Below are 19,565 nucleotides of genomic sequence, written 5' to 3' on the forward strand. Positions count from 1 at the left end.
TTGGGCGTTACGCGGCGGCGGGGGCGGAGCCGGTTGCCAGGACGACGCCTGCGAAGATGGCTGCTGCGTCCTCATCGGATTCCGACGGCTGCGGAGTTGAAAGGTGAAGGCGGGGCTCCTCAAGGCCTCTTTTCCCACCCGTGTAAAGAGGGTCCCTTGGTCCCCGGGCTCTGGGCTCCTGCTGTTCTCGGGCAGTCCGGAAGGACTCTTAGAGGTCAGATAGGGAAACCGAGGCCTAAGATGTATATATGTGTGTCTGGAGGTCGCTCGGTGAGCCAGTGGCGGAGCCTGGACTTGTACCCAGATGTTCTGTACCTTATGTTCAGGGTAACCTGTACCAGCTTCCTCAAAGTTTTTTTTTCCCCTCCCATGGGACTCATTCCCCAACTCTCTTTCCCCCACTTCCAGCAATGAGGCCAATTTGAAGTGGTTGGATGCTCACTACGACCCAATGGCCAATATCCACACCTTTTCTGCCTGCCTAGGTGAGTCTCTAGAACCAGGAACCCTGGGTTCTAGTGGGATGGGGAGTCAGACAATGGTCCTGTAGTGAAGCCTCTGGGATTCTGAGACCTGGTTTTGGCCCTTTTGTTTTCCAGCGCTGGCAGATTTACATGGGGATGGGGAATACAAGGTAAGCATATCACCCTAGCCAGGAGAGTTGAGGGTAGGGGGGTGTACCCAGAAATGAGATTTCCTGACTGCTGAAAATAGGCCCAGCATACTCTGGAATTCACATATACTGTGAAAATGCACATTTAGCGTTAAATTTTGTTTTTATGTGGAAAGTGAAGAGAACTTACTGATTTCATAATACAGACTGCAGAAAGTAAAGCAGATCAAATATTTCTGGGGATTCTACTAAGACAAAGCCTCTTAATTTAGTTAACCTTATTTCTTTGTTGGAAGGGCAAATCCGTTGGTTGGGGGTGGGCATTAGAATCTGGAGGGAAAGTAAAAAGGAGGGAAGTGAACGTTTGATGTTTATCAAAAGATTTTAAGATTGGCCATGAGCTGTCAATTTTTGAAGCTGGATAATGGGATATATGGGGACTCATATGAGTCTCTCTACTTTTGTATGTGAATGAAAATTTTCCATAGTAAAAATGTTAAATTTTAAATTTAATTTAATTTAATTTTATTTTATTTTTTTTTTTTTTGAGACGGAGTCTTGCTCTGTCGCCCAGGCTGGAGTGCAGTGGCGCAATCTCGGCTCACTGCAAGCTCCGCCTCCTGGGTTCACGCCATTCTTCTGCCTCAGCCTCTCCGAGTAGCTGGGACTACAGGCGCCCGCCACCACGCCCGGCTAATTTTTTTGTATTTTTAGTAGAGACGGGGTTTCACCGTGGTCTCGATCTCCTGACCTCGTGATCCGCCCGCCTCGGCCTCCCAAAGTGCTGGGATTACAAGCGTGAGCCACCGCGCCCGGCCTTAAATTTAATTTTAAGGCCAGCAATCCCAGCACTTTGGGAAGCTGAGGTGGGTGGATCGCTTGAGCTTAGGTGTTCGAGACCAGCCTGTCCAACATGGTGAAATACCATCTCTACTAAAAATACAAAAATTAGCCGGGCATGGTGGTGGGCACCTGTAATCCCAGCTACTTGGGAGGCTGAGGCAGGAGAATTGGTCAAACCCAGGAGGTGGAGGTTGAGTGAGCCAAGACCATGCCACTACACTCCAGCCTGAATGACAGAGAGACTTCTTTTCAAAAAAAAAAAAATATATATATATATATATTTAATTTTAAATAAAAATGTAAATTTATAAAAACAAGTTTTTTAAAGGTAAAGAAACATATTGGGATAAAAGAAAGGAAGTTAGCATGGATTCAGTATCCATTTCTGGACCAGGCCTTCCATGGAGGCACATAAACATAGATTTTATTTATTCCCATTTTGTGAATGAGAAAATAGTTTCAAAGAGGTGAAGTTTACTGAATTTATAACTGGGTCTGTTTGATTCCAAGTTTTGTGCTTTTTCTACCATAGCTTAGCCCTCACCATGGGCAACGACACCACAATGGATATATCATGTGGGTGGCTAGTAGATAGTCCTGGAATCCCACCCCACACAGACAGTGCAATAGGACTCAGTGGTTTTTGCCCCCAAATTCCTATCCATAATGCATTCAGTAATTCAGCAAGTGTATAGTGAGTCCCTACTGTGCGTCAGGCATTGTGGGGATACTACACTCAGAAATGCATCAGCATGTAGTCAGGAGGAGATACAGACACTGTCGACAATTATTCCATGATATTGATTGAACACCTAGTTTGTATTTGGCTCTGGGCTTACAATAGTGAGGGAAGAGAAACCACGGACACAGCAGCTAATAAGAAATGTTAGCCAGGCGCAGTGGCTCATGCCTATAATCCCAGCACTTTAGGAGGAGGCCAAGGTGGGTGGATCACGAGGTCAGGAGTTTGAGACCAGCCTGGCCAACATGGTGAAACCCTGTCTGTACTAAAAATACAAAAATCAGCTGGGCGTGGTGGCAGGCACCTGTAATCCCAGCTACTCGGGAGGCTGAGGCAGGAGAATGGCTTGAAACCGGAAGGCGGAGGTTGCAGTGAGCCGAAATCATGCCACTGCACTTCAGCCTGGATGACAGAGTGAGACTCCATCTCAAAAAAAAAAAAAAACCAGAAATGTTAAATATCTTCACATAATAGAATGTTTAATGGCTAGTTTATTCACCATTGAGTCCCAGCATCTAGTCCAGTACCTGGCACAAAGTAGGTACTTGATAAATATTTGTGGGGAAGTGAGTAGATGCTAAAATTGAACATGTAGAAAGTATTATGGGAGCACCAATGAGAACAATGGATTCTGTCTGGAGGCACCAGGAGGTAGTAATGTGTGAACTGGGCATTGAAGGATGAATGAAGCCTATCAAGAAGTCAAGGATGAGAGGATGGGGAAGGCATTTCAGGTAGAAGAAACAGCACAAGCAGAGGCACAGAGGCTTAGAAATTCATAGCATATTTGGAAAGAATAAATGTGAAGTTAGAAAGTTCAGGCCCATATAAAATAACTACCACATAAAATAGTAGTTAAGACTATGGCTTTGGATTCAGACAGACCTAGCTCTACCACTTAATAGCTGTATGACTTTTACTTAACATCTCTAAGACACAGCTTCCTCATTTGAGAAATGAGGCTAATAATGGTGCCTACTTCATAAGGTTGTTGAAAGCCAGGTGTAGTGCCGCACACCTGCAGTCCTAGCTACTTGGGAGGCTAAGGTGGGAAGACTGCTTAAGCCCAGGAGTTTGAGGCTGCAGCGAGCCATGATCGCACCACTGTACTCCAGCCTAGGTGATAGAGCAAGACCCAGTCTCTTAAAAATAGTAAGATTGTCGAGAGGGTTAACTGAAAGGATGCATGCAGTTTCTGATGTGGTCCCTGGCATATACTGCATGCTCAGTATCCAGGCGTTCTTGGGTACCCCCTTTCTGGCCAGAGCACAGCAATGGGAAGGGTGATAGGAAACAAGTTGGGAACTAGATCAGAGAGGCCTTCCAGGCCTCATTCAGGGAAATGGGCTTGTGTGGCAGCTCCAGCAGCTTGGAAGATGGATTGGAGGGTGGAAAGCTGAGAGATCAAGGAGCTTGTTTCCCCTCTGTGTGTCCACAGAGCACATCCTGCCCTGCATTTGGAAACCAGGCTTTAGCAGCCCAGATATGGGTGTCCCCATCCCCTCTCGCACTAACCTCTACCACTGTCCCAGTGTCCCTCTAGAAGTGCCTGGCATGGAAGAAATGTTTGCTGAATGAATAATAAAAACATCAACTGCCACTTATTCCTCAGTAGCACTTACCAGGTTCTGTAACTCATTATCTCACTTGATTTTCACCACATACCATGAAAGTATTACCATTCTGCAAGCGGGAAACCTGAGATTCAGAAAGGTTAGTCAACTTTCCCAAGGTCAGGCAGTTTGAAAGTCTGAGGTCAAAGCCTTTATTGGTGCAGGAATGAATGAATGCGCACCAGCAATAAGGCAAGAAGAGGGTCAGTGGAAAGGTCTTCAGACCCTGAGCCTAGAATGAGCCATCCTCTCCCTGCAGCTGGTGGTAGGGGACCTTGGCCCTGGTGGGCAGCAGCCTTGCCTGAAGGTGCTCAAAGGACCACTGGTGATAACCGAAAGCCCGCTACCTGCTCTGCCGGCTGCTGCTGCCACCTTCCTCATGGAGCAACATGAGCCCCGGACCCCAGCTCTGGCACTTGCTTCAGGCCCTTGTGTCTATGTGTATAAGAATCTCAGACCCTACTTCAAGTTCAGCCTGCCCCAATTGCCTCCAAATCCTCTGGAACAAGACCTTTGGAACCAGGCCAAAGAGGTAAATAAATAACACGGGAGTTGGGAACCAGAAGGCAAAGATGGCAGCCACTGGGTGAGGAAGGCTGGGCTCCTGGGAAGAAGGTGGGCTGGTGGCAGGAGGTCAGCTATAGTCCATCTCTGACAACAGCAGTGATGGCACTTTTTGTTTTTTTTTTTTGAGACAGAGTTTCACTCTTGTTGCCCAGACTGGAGTGCAATGATGTGATCTTCGTTCACTGCAGCCTCTGGCTCCCGGGTTAAAGCAATTCTTCTGTCTCATCCTCCTGAGTAGCTGGGATTGCAGGCACCAGCAACCATGCCTGGCTAATTTTTTGTATGTTTTAGTAGAGACAAGGTTTTGCCACGTTGGCCAGGCTGGGCTTGAACTCCTGGCCTCACGTGATCTACCCGCCTCGGCCTCCGAAAGTGCTGGGATTACAGGCATGAACCACCATGCCCAGCCTAGTGGTGGCACTTCTGGACAAGGTGCTATGCTTGGCTACTCAGCATGGCTCCCAGAGAGGCACTGAGCCAGTCCTCTTGGAGAGTGGAACCCAGAAAATTCCTCTGCACTAGCCATATCCCTGCCCAAATTTGAGGAAGATGAAACCAAAGAAGGTAGGGGCCTATCAGAGAAGAAGGAGGACTGGAAACACCAAGAGAGGAGGGGAATTTAGGGAGGCATCGATTTGGGGAGGGATGATGTACATGGCCCTGAGACTGGATTCAGATAAAGGGGGTGAGCTTGGCGCTCAGTGCAGAGGTAGGCTAGCAGGGAGGCAGAGACCAAGAGGTACCCCTAGAAGTGTGGAGCTGTCTGGGGGCGTAGGCGTTGGGTTTCCTGCCTGGCTTGAACTCACAGGCTCTCCCTTCTTCCCACATTGTCACAGGACCAAATTGACCCCTTAACCCTGAAGGAGATGCTGGAGAGCATTCGGTGAGAGGCTGCCTTCCCCTTCATCCCCCTCCTCACTCCTTCATCCCATCTGAGCCCCAGGGCCCCATTCTTCCACTCAGCTGCCATGCTGGCCCCTTTCCTTGCAGGGAGACGGCAGAGGAGCCTTTGTCCATCCAGTCACTCAGGTAAGGGCCCTGTGGAGGGCCAGGGTTTGGGAGGCTCCAGGGGGAGGAAGCAGCTGCCAGAATGTGCCAGAATGATAGAGGAGGGCAGCGAGGCCGGGGCCTGCAGATGCCAATTCTCTGTGTGTCTAGGTTTCTGCAGCTGGAGCTAAGTGAAATGGAGGCATTTGTAAACCAACACAAGTCTAACTCCGTCAAGCGGCAGGTAATACCCCCTTCTCTTTTTATTTCCCTGTAAAAAAAATTTACATTTTTTTAAAAGACCACTTAACATCAGTGGTAAATTCTATAAGCAAACCCAACCAGTATCTTTGCTATATCCCTTCCAGGCATGCCGTGTGTGTGTAGTCATAAAGCTGCAGTGCCTTCCACATTCCAGTTAGTAGTGACAGCTTTTTTTTTTTTTTTTTTTTTTTTTGAGACAGTCTTGCTCTGTCACCCAGGCTGGAGTACAGTGGCACAATCTCAGCTCACTACAACCTCTGTCTCCCAGGTTCAAGCGATTCTCCTGCCTCAGCCTCCCGAGTAGCTGGGATTACAGGCATGCACCAACACGCCCAGCTAATTTTTGTATTTTTAGTAGAGACGGGGTTTCACCATGTTGGCCGGACTGGTCTCGAACTCCTGACCTCAGGTGATCCGCCCACCTTAGCCTCCCACAGTGCTGGGATTACAGGTGTGAGCCATTGTACCAGGCCAACCACTCACATTTTTGAGTTATCATTAACATTTGGGATAGGAATAGTTACCACTAATATCTGTCCACATTTTTGTAAGCTTTCTCCTTCCATTAGGCATTGAAAATCATTCCTCTTTTTTAATCTTTTTTGGGGAAGGGTAGGGAACTGGGTCTTCCTCTGTCACCCAGGCTGGAGTGCAGTGGTGTGATCGTGGCTCACTACAGCCTCAAACTACTGGGTTCACGTGATCCTCCCCCTTCAACCTCCTGAGTAGCTGGGACTACAAGTGCATGCCACCATGCCCAGCTAATTTTTTTATTTTTATTTTTTGTAGAGATGGAGTCTCACTATGTTGCCCAGGCTAGTCTTGAACTCCTGAGCTCAAGCAGTCCTCCCACCTCAGCCTCCCAAAATGGTGCTATTACAGGAATGAGCTGCTGTGCCCAGCTGTCTTTTTCAATCTTGATGATAATCACAGAATGAGCACCTTTATCTAAAGAAAAACATCTTGGCCAGGCACGGTGGCTCACGCCTGTAATCCCAGCATTTTGGGAGGCCAAGGCGGGCAGATCACGAGGTCAGGAGATCGAGACCATCCTGGCTAACATGGTGAAACCCCATCTCTACTAAAAATACAAAAAAATTAGCCTGGTGTGGCGGGTGCCTGTAGTCCCAGCTACTCAGGAGGCTGAGGCAGGAGAATGGCATTAACCCGGGAGGCGGAGCTTGCAGTGAGCCGAGATCGCGCCACTGCACTCCAGCCTTGGCGACAGAGCAAGCCTCTCTCAAAAAAAAAAAAAGAAAAAAAGAAAAACATTTTGCTTCTGCTAATTTCTATAGGAGAAATTCCTTACAAGGGGGATCTTTTTTGTTTTCTCTCCAATTATAATTACAAAAGAAACATGTGCCCACTGTAGAAATGATAGAAAGGCATCATGAGGAAATTAAACATCATTTGTGATATCATTGTCTAACAATAATAACTAGTGTTTGTTTAAGGATTTAGCCTTCCACGTGTTTTTGCATTCATATATTTTTTATTTTGCAATTTTTGTCCTTTTTTTTTTTTTTTTTTTTTTTTTTTTTTTTTTGGGAGATGGAGTCTCGCTCTGTTGCCAGGCTGGAGTGCAGTGGTGTGATCTCAGTCCACTGCAACCTCCACCTCCTGGGTTCAAGCTATTCTCCTGCCTCAGCCTCCCAAGTAGCTGAGACTACAGGGGCACGCCACCACACCCAGCTAATTTTTGTATTTTTAGTAGAGATGGCATTTCACCACGTTGGCCAGGATGGTCTCGATCTCTTGATCTCGTGTTCCACCTGCCTCGGCCTCCCAAAATGCTGGGATTACAGGTGTGAGCCACCACGCCCATCTTATTTTATTTTATTTTTTTAAGAGATGGGATCTCACCATGTTGCCCAGACTGGTCTCAAACTCCTGATCTGAAGTGATCCTCCCACCTGGACCTCCAAAAGTGCTGGGATTACAGGCATGAGCCACCTTATTTGGCCTATATTCACATATTTTTAATACTAGGATTATACTAACATAACTTTTTTTTTCTTTTCTTTTTTTTTTTTTTGAGTTGGAGTTTTGCTCTTGTTGCCCAGGCTGGAGTGCAATGGTGCAATCTCAGCTCATCGCAACCTCCGCCTCCCGGGTTCAAGCGATTCTCCTGCCGCAGCCCCCTGAGTAGGTGGGATTACAGGCATGCGCCACCACACCCGGCTAATTTTGTATTTTTAGTAGAGACAGGGTTTCTCCCTGTTGGTCAGGCTGGTCTCGAACTCCCAACCTCACGTGATCTGTCCACCTCGGCCTCCCAAAGTGCTGGGATTACAGGCGTGAGCCACTGCACCCGGCCTTTTCTTTTCTTTTATTTTATTTTCTTTATTTTTGAAACGGAGTCTCGCTCTGTCACCCAGGCTGGAGTGCAATGGCACGATCTCGGCTCACTGCAGCCTCCATTTCCCAGGTCCAAGCAATTCTCCTGCCTCAGCCTCACAAGTAGCTGGGATTACAGGCACCCGCCATCATGCCTGGCTAATGTTTGTATTTCTGTAGAGATGAGGTTTCTTTTTTTTTTTCTCTTTTCTTTTTTTGAGATGGAGTCTTGCTCTGTCACCCAGGCTGGAGTGCAGTGGCGCGATCTTGGCTCACTGCAGCCTCCGCCTCCCAGGTTCCAGTGATTCTCCTGCCCCAGCCTCCTGGGTAGCTGGGATTACAGGTGCATGCCACCATGCCCAGCTAATTTTCACATTTTTTAGTAGAGACGGGGTTTCACCATTTTGGCCAGGCTGTTCTTGAGCTCCTGACCTCAGGTGGTCCACCAGACTCGGCTTCCCAAAGTGCTGGGATTGCAGGGGTGAGCCACCATGCCCGGCTGAGACAGGGTTTCACCATGTTGGCCAGGCTGGTCTTGAACTTCTGACCACTTCAGCCTCCCAGAGTGCTGGGCTTACAGGTGTAAGCCACCATGCCCAGCCCTTTTCTTTCTTTCTTTTTTTTTTTTAAGACAGGGTCTTACTCTGTCAGTCAGGCTGGAATGCAGTGGCAGGATCATAGCTCACTGGAGCATCGAACTCCTGGGCTCAAGGGATCCTCCTGCCTCAGCCTCCTGAGTACCTGGGACTACAGGTGCATGCCATCGCACCTGGCTGATTTTTTATTTTTATTTTTTGTAGAGTTGGGGTCTCACTTTGCTGCCCAAGCTGGTCTTGGACTCCTGGGCTCATGCAGTCCACCTGCCTTGGTCCCCAAAAGTGCTGGGATTACAGGCATGATCCGCTGAGCCTGGCCCAAATATTCTTTTAAAATATGACTTTTAAGAAATGACTGCAGCTGGGCATGGTGGTTCATGCATGTAATCCCAGCACTTTAGGGGGCTGAGGCAGGTGGATCACAAGGTCAGGAGTTCAAGACCAACCTGGGCAACATGGTGAAACTAAAAATACAAAAAGTAGCTGGGCATGGTGGCGTGTGCCTGTAATCCCAGCTAGTTGGGAGGCTGAGGCAGAAGAATTGCTTGAACCTGCGAGGCAGAGGTTGCAGTGAGCCGAGATTGTACCACTGCACTCCTGCCTGGGCGACAGAGCGAAAGAAAAAAGAAAAAAGACTGCATAGTTTTTGATCATATGGATAGCTCATAATTGACCTAACAATCCTCTTTTGTTAGAAAGTTATATTTGTTGCAATAAACACCTTTGTACTTAAATCTTCTGTCACATCTCTGATATTTCCTCTTCATCCTCCTTTGCCCTCTTTCTTCCCTCGTGTGGCATTCTGGGAGTATCTTGGGGGTGGTGTGTGGAGATTCCCTGGGTGACCCCTGGAGTCCTTCTGTAGACAGTCATCACCACCATGACCACCTTGAAGAAGAACCTGGCTGACGAGGATGCTGTGTCTTGCCTGGTGCTGGGCACCGAGAACAAGGAGCTCCTGGTGCTTGACCCTGAGGCCTTCACCATTTTAACCAAGGTCAGTGTCAGGTCTGGCCCTGGGCACACTGGAGGCCCAGGCTACATTCTCTCCCCATGCTCCACAGTTAGTTCTGGGTAATATATATGTTCCTTGTAGAAAAATTAGAAACTAGATAAGCATAAAAAAAGATATATATCCAAAAATCCTACCGCCCATGGATATATACTGTTAAAGTTGAGGCATAGGTCTTTCTAGACATTTTCATATTTAGACATAGATATATAACTTTATGTAAATATTTCTCTTTATAAAAACAGGATTAGCTGGGTGTGGTGGCCCATGCCTCTAACCGTAGTGCTTTGGGAGGCCAAGGCAGGAGGATGGCTTGAGCCCACGAGTTTGAGGCTGCAGTGAGCTATGATTGTGGCACTGCACTCCAGCCTGGGCGACAGAGTAAGACCCTGTCTCTAAAAACAGTAAGTAAATAAATAAAAGCAGGAGGATCATGTAACATGTTCTTTTCATGTAGCAGTATATCATCAGTGTCTTTCTATATCTATAAAACCACATCAGCCTTTTGTTTTCTTTTGCTTTGTTTTTTGTTTTTGAGGCAGAATCTTGCTGTGTCACCCAGGCTGGAGTACAGTGGCTCTATCTCAGCTCACTGTAGCTTCACCTCCCGGGTTCAAGCAATTCTCTTGCCTCAGCCATCTGAGTAGCTGGGACTACAGGCATGCACCACCATGCCCAGCTAATTTTTGTATTTTTAGTAGAGATGGGGTATCACCATGTTGGCCAGGCTGGTCTCAAATTCCTTACCTCAAGTGATCTCTGCATCTCAGCCTCCCAAAGTGCTGGGATTACAGGCGTGAGCCACCACGCCTGACCCCACATCAGCCTTTTTAAAGACCACACAATATCCATCATATTGAGGTACCATAATTTATTTACCCTGCCACCTATTGTACATTTAAATTGTTTTTCATTTTTTTGCTATTAATACCAATGCTATAGACCTTTTTACCCAAATATCCTTGCATGCTTGTTCGTTTGTTTTTGAGACAGTCTTGCTCTCTCGCCCAGGCGGAAGTGCAGTGGTACAATCTCAGCTTACTGCAACCTATGCCACCTGGGCTCAAGCAGTCCTCTCACCTCATCTTCTCATCTGTGGGACCACCATGCCCAGCTAATTTTGTACTTTTGGTAGAGACAAAGTTTTGCCATGTTGGACAGGCTGGTCTCGAACTCCTGAGCTCAAGCAATCCACCCACCTCAGCCTCTCAAAGTGCTGGGATTACAGGCGTGGGCCACCACACCCAGCTGCATGGTTGTTTAAGTACATCCTTAGGATGCGGTCCTAGAAGTGGCATCGTTTAGTCAAAAGGCACAGACTAAAAGGCTTTTGCTAAATGTTGCCCCAAGTTTCCCTCCTGAAAAACTGTATGAATTTAAACTGGGTGTGAGTGAGGAGATTGGGACGTTAGACCAGGCACTCACTCAGAGGAGTTACTGACAGGGCAGGGAGGGACAGGGGCTCCAGAGAAATTGGAGTGTTTGCGCCTCTTCTTTGCAGATGAGTCTTCCCAGCGTCCCTGTCTTCCTAGAGGTTTCCGGCCAGTTTGATATTGAGTTCCGGCTTGCCGCAGCCTGCCGCAATGGAAACATCTATATTCTGAGAAGGTAGCCACATCCGTGGTCTCCGGGGCCGGGAGGAACATCTCAGAAAGCTGGTGGCTTCAGAGGCTTGCAAGATGGGAGTGGGCTTTAAGGCTAGAATTTGGAAATGCAAAGAGCTGAGAACTTCATAAAGGAGGCTGAGCCCACAAGCACAGGGGAGGATACCTGGAGGCTTGTGAGATAGGGGCTGGCACAGTGAGAGACTAGGCTGGGTGGCTGTAGTACAGGAGTGATCAGAAATGAGAGGACAGGCTGGGCGCAGTGGCTCACGCCTGTAATCCCAGCACTTTGGGAGGCCGAGGCAAGCGGATCACCTGAGGTCAGGAGTTCAAGACCAGCCTGGCCAACATGGTGAAACCCCGTCTCTACTAAAAATACAAAATTAGCTGGGCGTGGTGGTGCATGCCTCTAGCCCCAGCTACTCGGGAAGCTAAGGTAGGAGAATCGCTTGAACCCAGTAGGTGGAGGTTGCAGTGAGCCAAGATCACACCACTGCACTCCAGCCTGGGTAATGGAGCGAGACTCCGTCTCAAAAAAAAAAAAAAAAGCAGGGGGGTGCCGGGTGCATTGCCTCATGCCTGTAATCCCAACACTTTGGGAGGCTGAGGCGGGTGGATCATGAGGTCAGGAGATCGAGACCATCCTGGCTAACACAGTGAAACCCCATCTCTACTAAAAATACAAAAAATTAGCCAGGTGTGGTGGCAGGCGCCTGTAGTCCCAGCTACTCGGGAGGCTGAGTCAGGAGAATGGCGTGAATCCGGGAGGTGGAGCTTGCAGTGAGCCGAGATCACGCCACTGCACTCCAGCCTGGGCACAGAGCGAGACTCTGTCTCAAAAAAAAAAGAAAAGAAAACAGATGGGAAGAAATAAAAAAAAATTTCCCATATTTGTTACTTTCCAGGGTACATGACGTGACATTTGTTTATGCATTAGTTTAATATTCCATATAACATGCTTTTTTTTTTTTTTTTTGTGAGACAGAGTCTCACTCTGTCACCCAGGCTGGAGTGCAGTGGCATGATCTCGGTTCACTGCAACCTCTGCCTCCTGGGTTCAAGCGATTCTCCTGCCTCAGCCTCCCAAGTAGCTGAGACTACAGGTGCGTGCCACCACACCCAGCTAAATTTTGTATTTTTAGTAGAGACGGGGTTTCACCATATTGGCCAGGTTGGTCTTGAACGCCTGACCTTGTAATTCACCCACCTCGGCCTCCCAAAGTTCCGGGATTACAGTCATAAGCCACCACACCTGGCCTAACATGCATTTTTTAAATTCAATAAATATTGAGCACCTGCTATGCATTATGCAGTGTGTGGTATTAGGGATATATTGATGAACAAGATAAATATAGTCCCTGTCCTCATGGCTAAGACAGATATATTAAAGTGAAGAAACCAAGATGTTACTACAAATTGGATGAGTGCTATGGAGAAAAAATACAAGCTCAATGGGGAAAAATAACGGGTAAGGGTGATCAGGAACACCTCTCTGTGGAGATGGCTTGAAAGTTAAGAAGGAACCAGTTGTTGAGAAAGTGGGGAAGAGTGTTGTAGGCCAATTCAAAGCGGGAAAGACATTGGCGTTTGCTCCTCGAATAGGGAGGAACTAACTGTACTTTCTGGAAAGGGAAACTAAAATTGAGAGGCCAGTAAACTAAAAACAGCATTGACACAGGGCAAAGCTCTTCATCCTTTTCTCATAATAAAGTGCCTAAGTCCACTTGTCCTGGCTAGTCCAGCCAAAGGTAAACTCACTGAAAACTCTGTTAAATGCCAGATGATCATACAAGCCACCATAGTGAAGGTGGGCGGAAGACACACTTGATGTTTTCCAAGGCCACACATTTACTAAGGTGGCAGAAGTGGAAATAATCCCAGGGTCATCTGCTTTGGGGCCAGTGTTCCTCCCTGGTGAGTCCATGGGGTTTAGACAGAGGAGGGTCAGCCATGGAAGTGGAGAGGATTTCTCTGGGGCCGGACAGTGTGTTGTTTATTCCACAGAGACTCCAAGCACCCCAAGTACTGCATCGAGCTGAGCGCCCAGCCTGTGGGACTTATCCGGGTACACAGGGTCCTAGTGGTGGGCAGCACCCAAGACAGCCTGCATGGCTTCACCCACAAGGTGCGGCCCCCAGCAAGCAGCAGCCCCTCCATGCCTATGTCCCTAGCCCCCACTTGGCCCTCTGGCTTCCCCACCCCAGAAACCCTTCTTTCCACTGTAAGCCCTGAGCCCTCCATAGACACTGGCTGTTCCCTGCCAGGGGAAGAAGCTGTGGACAGTGCAGATGCCCGCAGCCATCCTGACCATGAACCTGCTGGAGCAGCATTCCCGGGGCCTGCAGGCCGTCATGGCTGGGCTGGCCAATGGAGAGGTCCGCATTTATCGCGACAAGGCCCTGCTCAACGTCATCCACACCCCGGTGAGCCCCATCTCCAGCATCTGCCGCTCACTCCTCCTTGCCCTGGTCTCACCTCTGGGGCTTCTTAGCTGCCTCTTCCGACCACACATTGATGCATTTCAAAAACATTTGTTGAGGCCAGGCACAGTGGCTCACGCCTGTAATCCCAGCACTTTGGGAGACCAAGGTGGGCAGATCACCTGAGGTAAGGAGTTCAAAACCAGCCTGGCCAACATGGCATAACCCCCTTGCTACTAAAAATACAAAAATTAGCCGGGCATGGTGGCGCATACCTGTAATCCCAGCTACTCAGGAGGTTGAGGTAGGAGAATCACTTGAACCTGGGAGGCGGAGGTTGCAGTGAGCCGAGATCACACCACGGCACTCCAGCCTGGACAACAGAGCGAGACTCCATCTTAAAAAAAAAAAAATGTGTTGAGCACCTCATATGTACAAGTCACCATATTGGTAGGGGTTGGGGGTAAAATGATGACTAAGTCCTTGTTTTCAGGGGGCTTACAGTCTAAGGTAACAGCCAGCCAGAGACACAGCAAATTTAAAAGCAGGGCCGACTGAAGCAGAACAAAGTGCTAAAAAGCGCAGAGGGGGCTGAGTGACAAGGGTAGGGGGGTGAGATAAATGGGGATGGACTCCATGGGACACTTCACAGAACAAGTGACGGTTCAACTGGGCCTCAGAACAGTTTGTCAGGTGGACAAATGGAGGAAGAACATTCTGCACAGAGAATAGCATGCACAAAGCCTGAGAAGTATGAAGGCTCTTGATTAAGGAATCCAGGTCATTTGATGAGTTTGGACCAGAGGTTTTCAGACTCTAAGTTGTGAATCATTAAATCAGTTTAATAGATCACAACCAGCAACATTTTTAAAAATAGAATAGTAAATTCAAAGTATGTCACAGGTGAGGGCCAGGCACATTGGCTAACACCTGTAATGCCAGCACTTTGGAAGGCCGAGGCAGGTGATCACAGTTCTAGAACAGCCTGGCCAACATGGTGAAACCCCGTCTCTACTAAAAATAAACAAATTAGCTGGGTATGGGCCGGGCACGGTGGCTCACGCCTGTAATCCCAGCACTTTGGGAGGCCGAGGCAGGCAGATCACAAGGTCAGGAGATCGAGACCATCCTGGCTAACACGGTGAAACCCCTTCTCTACTAAAAATACAAAAAATTAGCCGGGCATGGTGGCAGGTGCCTGTAGTCCCAGCTACTCAGGAGGCTGAGGCAGGAGAATGGCGTGAACCCGGGAGGCGGAGCTTGCAGTGAGCCAAGATCGCACCACTGCACTCCAGCCTGGGTGACAGAGCGAGACTCCATCTCAAAAAAAAAAGCCGGGTGTGATGGCACACGCCTGTAATCCCAGCTACTTGGGAGGCTGAGGCAGGAGAATCACTTGAACCTGGGAGGCAAAGGTTGCAGTGAACTGAGATCGTGCCACTGCACTCCAGAGCAAGACTCTGTCTCAAAACAAAAAAACAAAACAACAAAAATAAATAAATAATTACAAATACAAATACAAAAATTAGCCAAGCATGGCGGTGCATGCCTATAATCACATCTACTGGGAAGGCTGAGGCAGAATCACCTGAAACCAGGAGGCGCAGTTTGCAGCGAGCTGGAGATCGCGCCACTGCACTCCAGCCTGGGCGATGAAGTGAGACTCCATCTCAAAAAAAAAGTATGTCACAAGTGAAACTGTATGTGTGTGTGTGAGCCTGTGTGTGTGTAAATTGTCCTGTGTCACAGTATAAAATTTGCAAACAACTGGCTTGGGCCATAGGTGCTGGGAGGGCCAGTGGTATGCTCGTTGAAAGAAGTGTAAAGAGGAGAGAACTGACAGAAAAGGCAGGTTGGAGTCAAATGTGGAAGGCCTTCAGTGTCCTAAGAAAGAGAACAAAAGCCATTGGAGGTTTTCTATCAGAGACCAGACATATTTGTGTTTTTGAAAGGTAGCAAAGGCAGCATTGTGAAGGACAGACTGGGGAGAAAGACCCGAAAGACGAGTCTGGGAGACCTATTAGGAGGTTGACCCCAAAAGTGAGGGCCAGTGATATTTGGTCTGGAACTGAGGTAGTGAGATTAGAGGGGAGATGAGAAATATAGGAAATATTTCAGAGGCAGCGATTCCCCAGGCCTGTCTCTATCACTTCTCACCTGTTATATCTGGGGTCTCTCCTACCCATCCCCTGTCTTGCTTTCCTCTCCAAGATATTTCCCCAACTAAACTCTGACATCTCCACATAGGATGCAGTGACCAGCCTTTGCTTTGGCCGCTACGGGCGGGAGGACAACACCCTCATCATGACCACTCGCGGTGAGTGGAGCCAGACCTGGCAAGGCTTGGAAGTCGCGAGCGAAGGGACAGGCCTGCTTCTGGGGAAAGAGGAGGAGGTGGGAATGAAGCATGGGTGGACCTGGGTGTGGAAAGCAAGGCCTACAGATGTGTCCTTCTGGAGCTAGGCCTCCACTGGGACAGCCCAGGGGCTGGGTCTTGGGCTGGATTCAATCTTTCTAGTTCACCCAGCATCCCCAGTGCCTGCCACAATGCCAGGAACATCACAGTACTCCACAAATAACTGCTAAGTGGATTAATGAATTATGATGGGAGACTATTAAGATGCACTTTGGGCCGGGCGCGGTGGCTCACGCTTGTAATCCCAGCACTTTGGGAGGCCGAGGCGGGCGGATCACGAGGTCAGGAGATCGAGACCACGGTGAAACCCTGTCTCTACTAAAAATACAAAAAATTAGCTGGGCGTGGTGGCGGGCGCCTGTAGTCCCAGCTACTCGGAGAGGCTGAGGCAGGAGAATGTTGTGAACCCAGGAGGCGGAGCTTGCAGTGAGCCAAGATTGCGCCACTGCACTACAGCCTGGGCGACAGAGCGAGACTCTGTCTCAAAAAAAAAAAAGATGCACTTTGTTGCTTCCAGAAACAGTCTTGTCTGGAGGACAGATGTGTACAGAAGCAACTCTATAGGAGGCAGATTAGGGAAGAAAGAACGGGAATGTGGGTAAAACTGGGGAGGACAAATCCATTTCCACTGTCTACTTCCCTAGGTGGTGGCCTGATCATCAAGATCCTGAAGCGTACAGCAGTGTTTGCAGAGGGAGGAAGTGAGGTGGGTCCCCCACCAGCCCAGGCCATGAAACTCAATGTGCCCCGAAAGACCCGGCTTTACGTGGATCAGACACTGCGAGAGCGGGAGGCTGGCACCGGTGAGCCTCAGACTGGGTCCTTTGCCTTCTTCCTCCTCCATTGCTCCTACACAGCAAAGCTGGGGGAATGCTGCCCAGCCTCCGTGTGCACTGGGAGGAGATCTCGGCCAACTAGGTAGGTCACTCACCTCTGCAAATCCAGGGACAGCCTAGGAGGTACACGTTGCCTGCAAATCACTGTTCCTCAGGCTGGAAGGTGCTGTGGGTGACAGCAAGAGCCCTTAGAATTCAGGGAAGGGAGCAGTCACTTCCAAACGCAGAAATTCTCATGAGGAAAGTAGAATTTTGGCTGGGCATGGTGGCTCACGCCTGTAATCCCAGCGCTTAGAGAGGCAGAGGTGGGAGGACAGCATGAGCCCAGGAGTTAAAGACCTACCTGGGTAACATAATGATACTTCTTTCTCAAAAAAAATAAAAAAGAGAGAGAAAGAGAAAAGTAGAATTTTACCAGTGTCTTCTTGTCCAGTTTTTCCTGCCCGTTTATTTGTTCATTCATTCATTGTTCGTTCATTCATTCATTCAGTACCTATGATTACACCAGGCCTTGTGCCAGGTGCCTTTAATTAGAATAGTTCCTACCTTGGGCCAGGTGCGGTGGCTCACACCTGTAATCCCGCCACTTTGGGAGGCCGAGATGGGCAGATCATGAGGTCAGGAGTTCAGGACCAGCCTGGCCAATAAGGTGAAACCTTGTCTCTACTAAAAATACAAAAATTAGGCGTGTTGGCATGCACCTGTAGTCCCAGCTACTTGGGAGGCTGAGGCAGAAGAATCGCTTAAACCCAGGAGGTGGAGGTTGCAGTGAGCCAAGATTGTGCCACTGCACTCCAGCCTGGGCGACAGAGCGAGACTCCGTCTCAAAAAAAAAAAAAAAAAAAAAAGAATAAAGAATAGTCCCTACCTTAGGAACTCAGTCTACCTGGGGCCAACTTCGTGATCAGGTGTAGAAGGGTTTTCTGCAAAGAGCTTTTGGAGCACACAGAGGGAGTAAGGACTTCTGCCTGGGAAGCTTGGGAAAGGCTTCAGAGCGAGGTGACTTTGGGCTTCACCCTAAAAGATGATTGCTAGACCCCTAGACAGGGCAGGGCAGGGTAATGTGGGCAGAGGCACAGGGCGTTGACCTGGATTCAAAAAAGCAGACCTGGTTCGGTGGCTCATGCCTGTAATCCCAGCTCTTTGGGAGGCCAAGGCAGGCAGATCACCTGAGGTCAGGAGTTCGTGACCAGCCTGGCCAACATGGTGAAACCCCCTTGCTACTAAAAATACAAAATTAGCTGGGCATGGTGGCACACGCCTGTAATCTCCTGAGGCAGGAGAATCACCTGAACCTAGGAGGCAAAGGTTGCAGTGAACCAGGATCATGCCACTACACTCCAGCCTGGGTGACAAGAGCCAGACTCCGTCTCAAAGAAAAAGAAAATGTACAAAGTCTAATAAAGTTGTAAAACTATCTTCAAGAACAGGAAAGACCACCTTCAAGAATGCTTAAGTGGAGAGATTTACCAAGTTGCAGGATGGGAAGACCTAATGCTATAAAGCTTTAAGTTGCAGTTAAAATCCCAGTGGGGTTTGTTTTAAGGACCTGGCCAGTTGATTCAAAGAGTAAACCTAAGAAGACTAGGGAAAATAAGAATGAGGGGACTTACCCTATCAGGTAGCAAAATGAACTCAAGCTGTGGGAATCAGAAGCTGTGGTGTGGATGTAGAAATAGAATGGAGATCGGGGCAGGATTAGGAAATCCAGAAACTGACCCTGAACATGTGGAAAGTCAGTGTGTGAAAGGTGTCATTTTGAATTGTCAGGGAAATGTGAGACTGTCCAAAGACACACAATCAGGACAACTTGCTTCTAGAAAAGAAAATTAGACCTTTTCGGCCAGGTGCAGTGGCTCACGCCTGTAATCCCACCACTTTGGGAGGCCGAGGTGGGCGGATCACCTGAGGTCAGGAGTTCGAGACCAGCCTGACCAACATGGTGAAACCCCATCTCTACTAAATACAAAAAATTAGCCAGGCATGGCGGCGCATGCCTGTAATTCCAGCTACTCGGGAAGCTGAAGCAGGAGAATCGCTTGAACCCGGGAGGCGGAGGTTGCAGTGAGCTGAGATCGTGCCATTGCACTCCAGCCTGGGCAACAAGAGTGAAACTCTGTCTTAAAAAAAAAAAAGGAAGAAAATCAGACATTTTTCGTCATACCGGCCACAAAAATTAGTTCTGGATAGATTAAAAATAAATTGTAAAAGTACTGGAGAAAAAGGACATAAAATGTGAAACTCCTGAATCAGAAGCCACCTCACACACACACGGAAGAGCGAGGCCAGCCTGGGGGACCGAGGTGCCCAGTCTGGAAGAGGAGGGACAGTGGGGTGGGGGCGGGGTGGGCCCTGGAGGCGGCTTGGGGAAGAGTCATGTGATCCTGCAAACGGTGAGATGTGAGGGGTGGACCTAGGTGACTTGATGGACAGGGAGGCAGTGACGGATGCAGGACCATGAGGCTGGTTTCCGCAGCATTGAGCCTGAGGTGTTGATGGGATCTCCCTGTAGAGATGAGCAGGAGGCAGGCGCGGGTGTTCACTAAGCTGGAGACACATGCACAATATTGAGCATGGACACCGAGGACTCAGGAGGGACGTGGGGCCTGCCCTCAGGAGCTCATGGCTGTTCCTCTTTGTGGTAGTCAGAGCTGTGGCAGGACATGGATTGTCTGGGGGAAGAAGATGGAGGATGAGAAGAGGACCATGAACCAG

General features: G+C 48.7%; 2 protein-coding genes across 5 annotated transcripts in view; one reads left to right on the forward strand and one right to left on the reverse strand.

The window, feature by feature from the left end:
* BBS1 (Bardet-Biedl syndrome 1) overlaps positions 1-19,565 on the forward strand; it is a 23,699-nt gene continuing 4,134 nt past the window's right edge. The window contains exons 1-14 of one of the 3 annotated variants that reach the window (XM_055265208.2): positions 1-103; positions 409-485; positions 600-634; positions 4,071-4,343; positions 5,215-5,261; positions 5,369-5,407; positions 5,537-5,609; positions 9,428-9,559; positions 11,076-11,182; positions 13,183-13,303; positions 13,443-13,601; positions 15,846-15,915; positions 16,659-16,932; positions 18,621-18,801. In XM_055265208.2, the coding sequence (XP_055121183.1) occupies positions 57-103; positions 409-485; positions 600-634; positions 4,071-4,343; positions 5,215-5,261; positions 5,369-5,407; positions 5,537-5,609; positions 9,428-9,559; positions 11,076-11,182; positions 13,183-13,303; positions 13,443-13,601; positions 15,846-15,915; positions 16,659-16,932; positions 18,621-18,630 (1,464 nt within the window). In that variant the 5' untranslated portion in view covers positions 1-56 and the 3' untranslated portion in view covers positions 18,631-18,801. Of the gene's footprint in view, positions 104-408; positions 486-599; positions 635-4,070; positions 4,344-5,214; positions 5,262-5,368; positions 5,408-5,536; positions 5,610-9,427; positions 9,560-11,075; positions 11,183-13,182; positions 13,304-13,442; positions 13,602-15,845; positions 15,916-16,658; positions 16,933-18,620; positions 18,802-19,565 lie in introns of those variants that run through there. The other 2 variants (XM_055265291.2, XM_063643666.1) reach the window with 2 other exon arrangements.
* ZDHHC24 (zinc finger DHHC-type containing 24) overlaps positions 16,967-19,565 on the reverse strand; it is a 19,198-nt gene continuing 16,599 nt past the window's right edge. The window contains exons 3-4 of one of the 2 annotated variants that reach the window (XM_055265628.2): positions 19,307-19,522; positions 16,967-17,016 (exon numbers count right to left, since the gene is read on the reverse strand). In XM_055265628.2, the coding sequence (XP_055121603.2) occupies positions 16,967-17,016; positions 19,307-19,522 (266 nt within the window). Of the gene's footprint in view, positions 17,017-18,914; positions 19,523-19,565 lie in introns of those variants that run through there. The other variant, XM_063643788.1, reaches the window with a different exon arrangement.

The sequence above is a fragment of the Symphalangus syndactylus genome, chromosome 1, assembly GCF_028878055.3.
Source record: "Symphalangus syndactylus isolate Jambi chromosome 1, NHGRI_mSymSyn1-v2.1_pri, whole genome shotgun sequence".
Lineage (NCBI taxonomy): Eukaryota > Metazoa > Chordata > Mammalia > Primates > Hylobatidae > Symphalangus > Symphalangus syndactylus.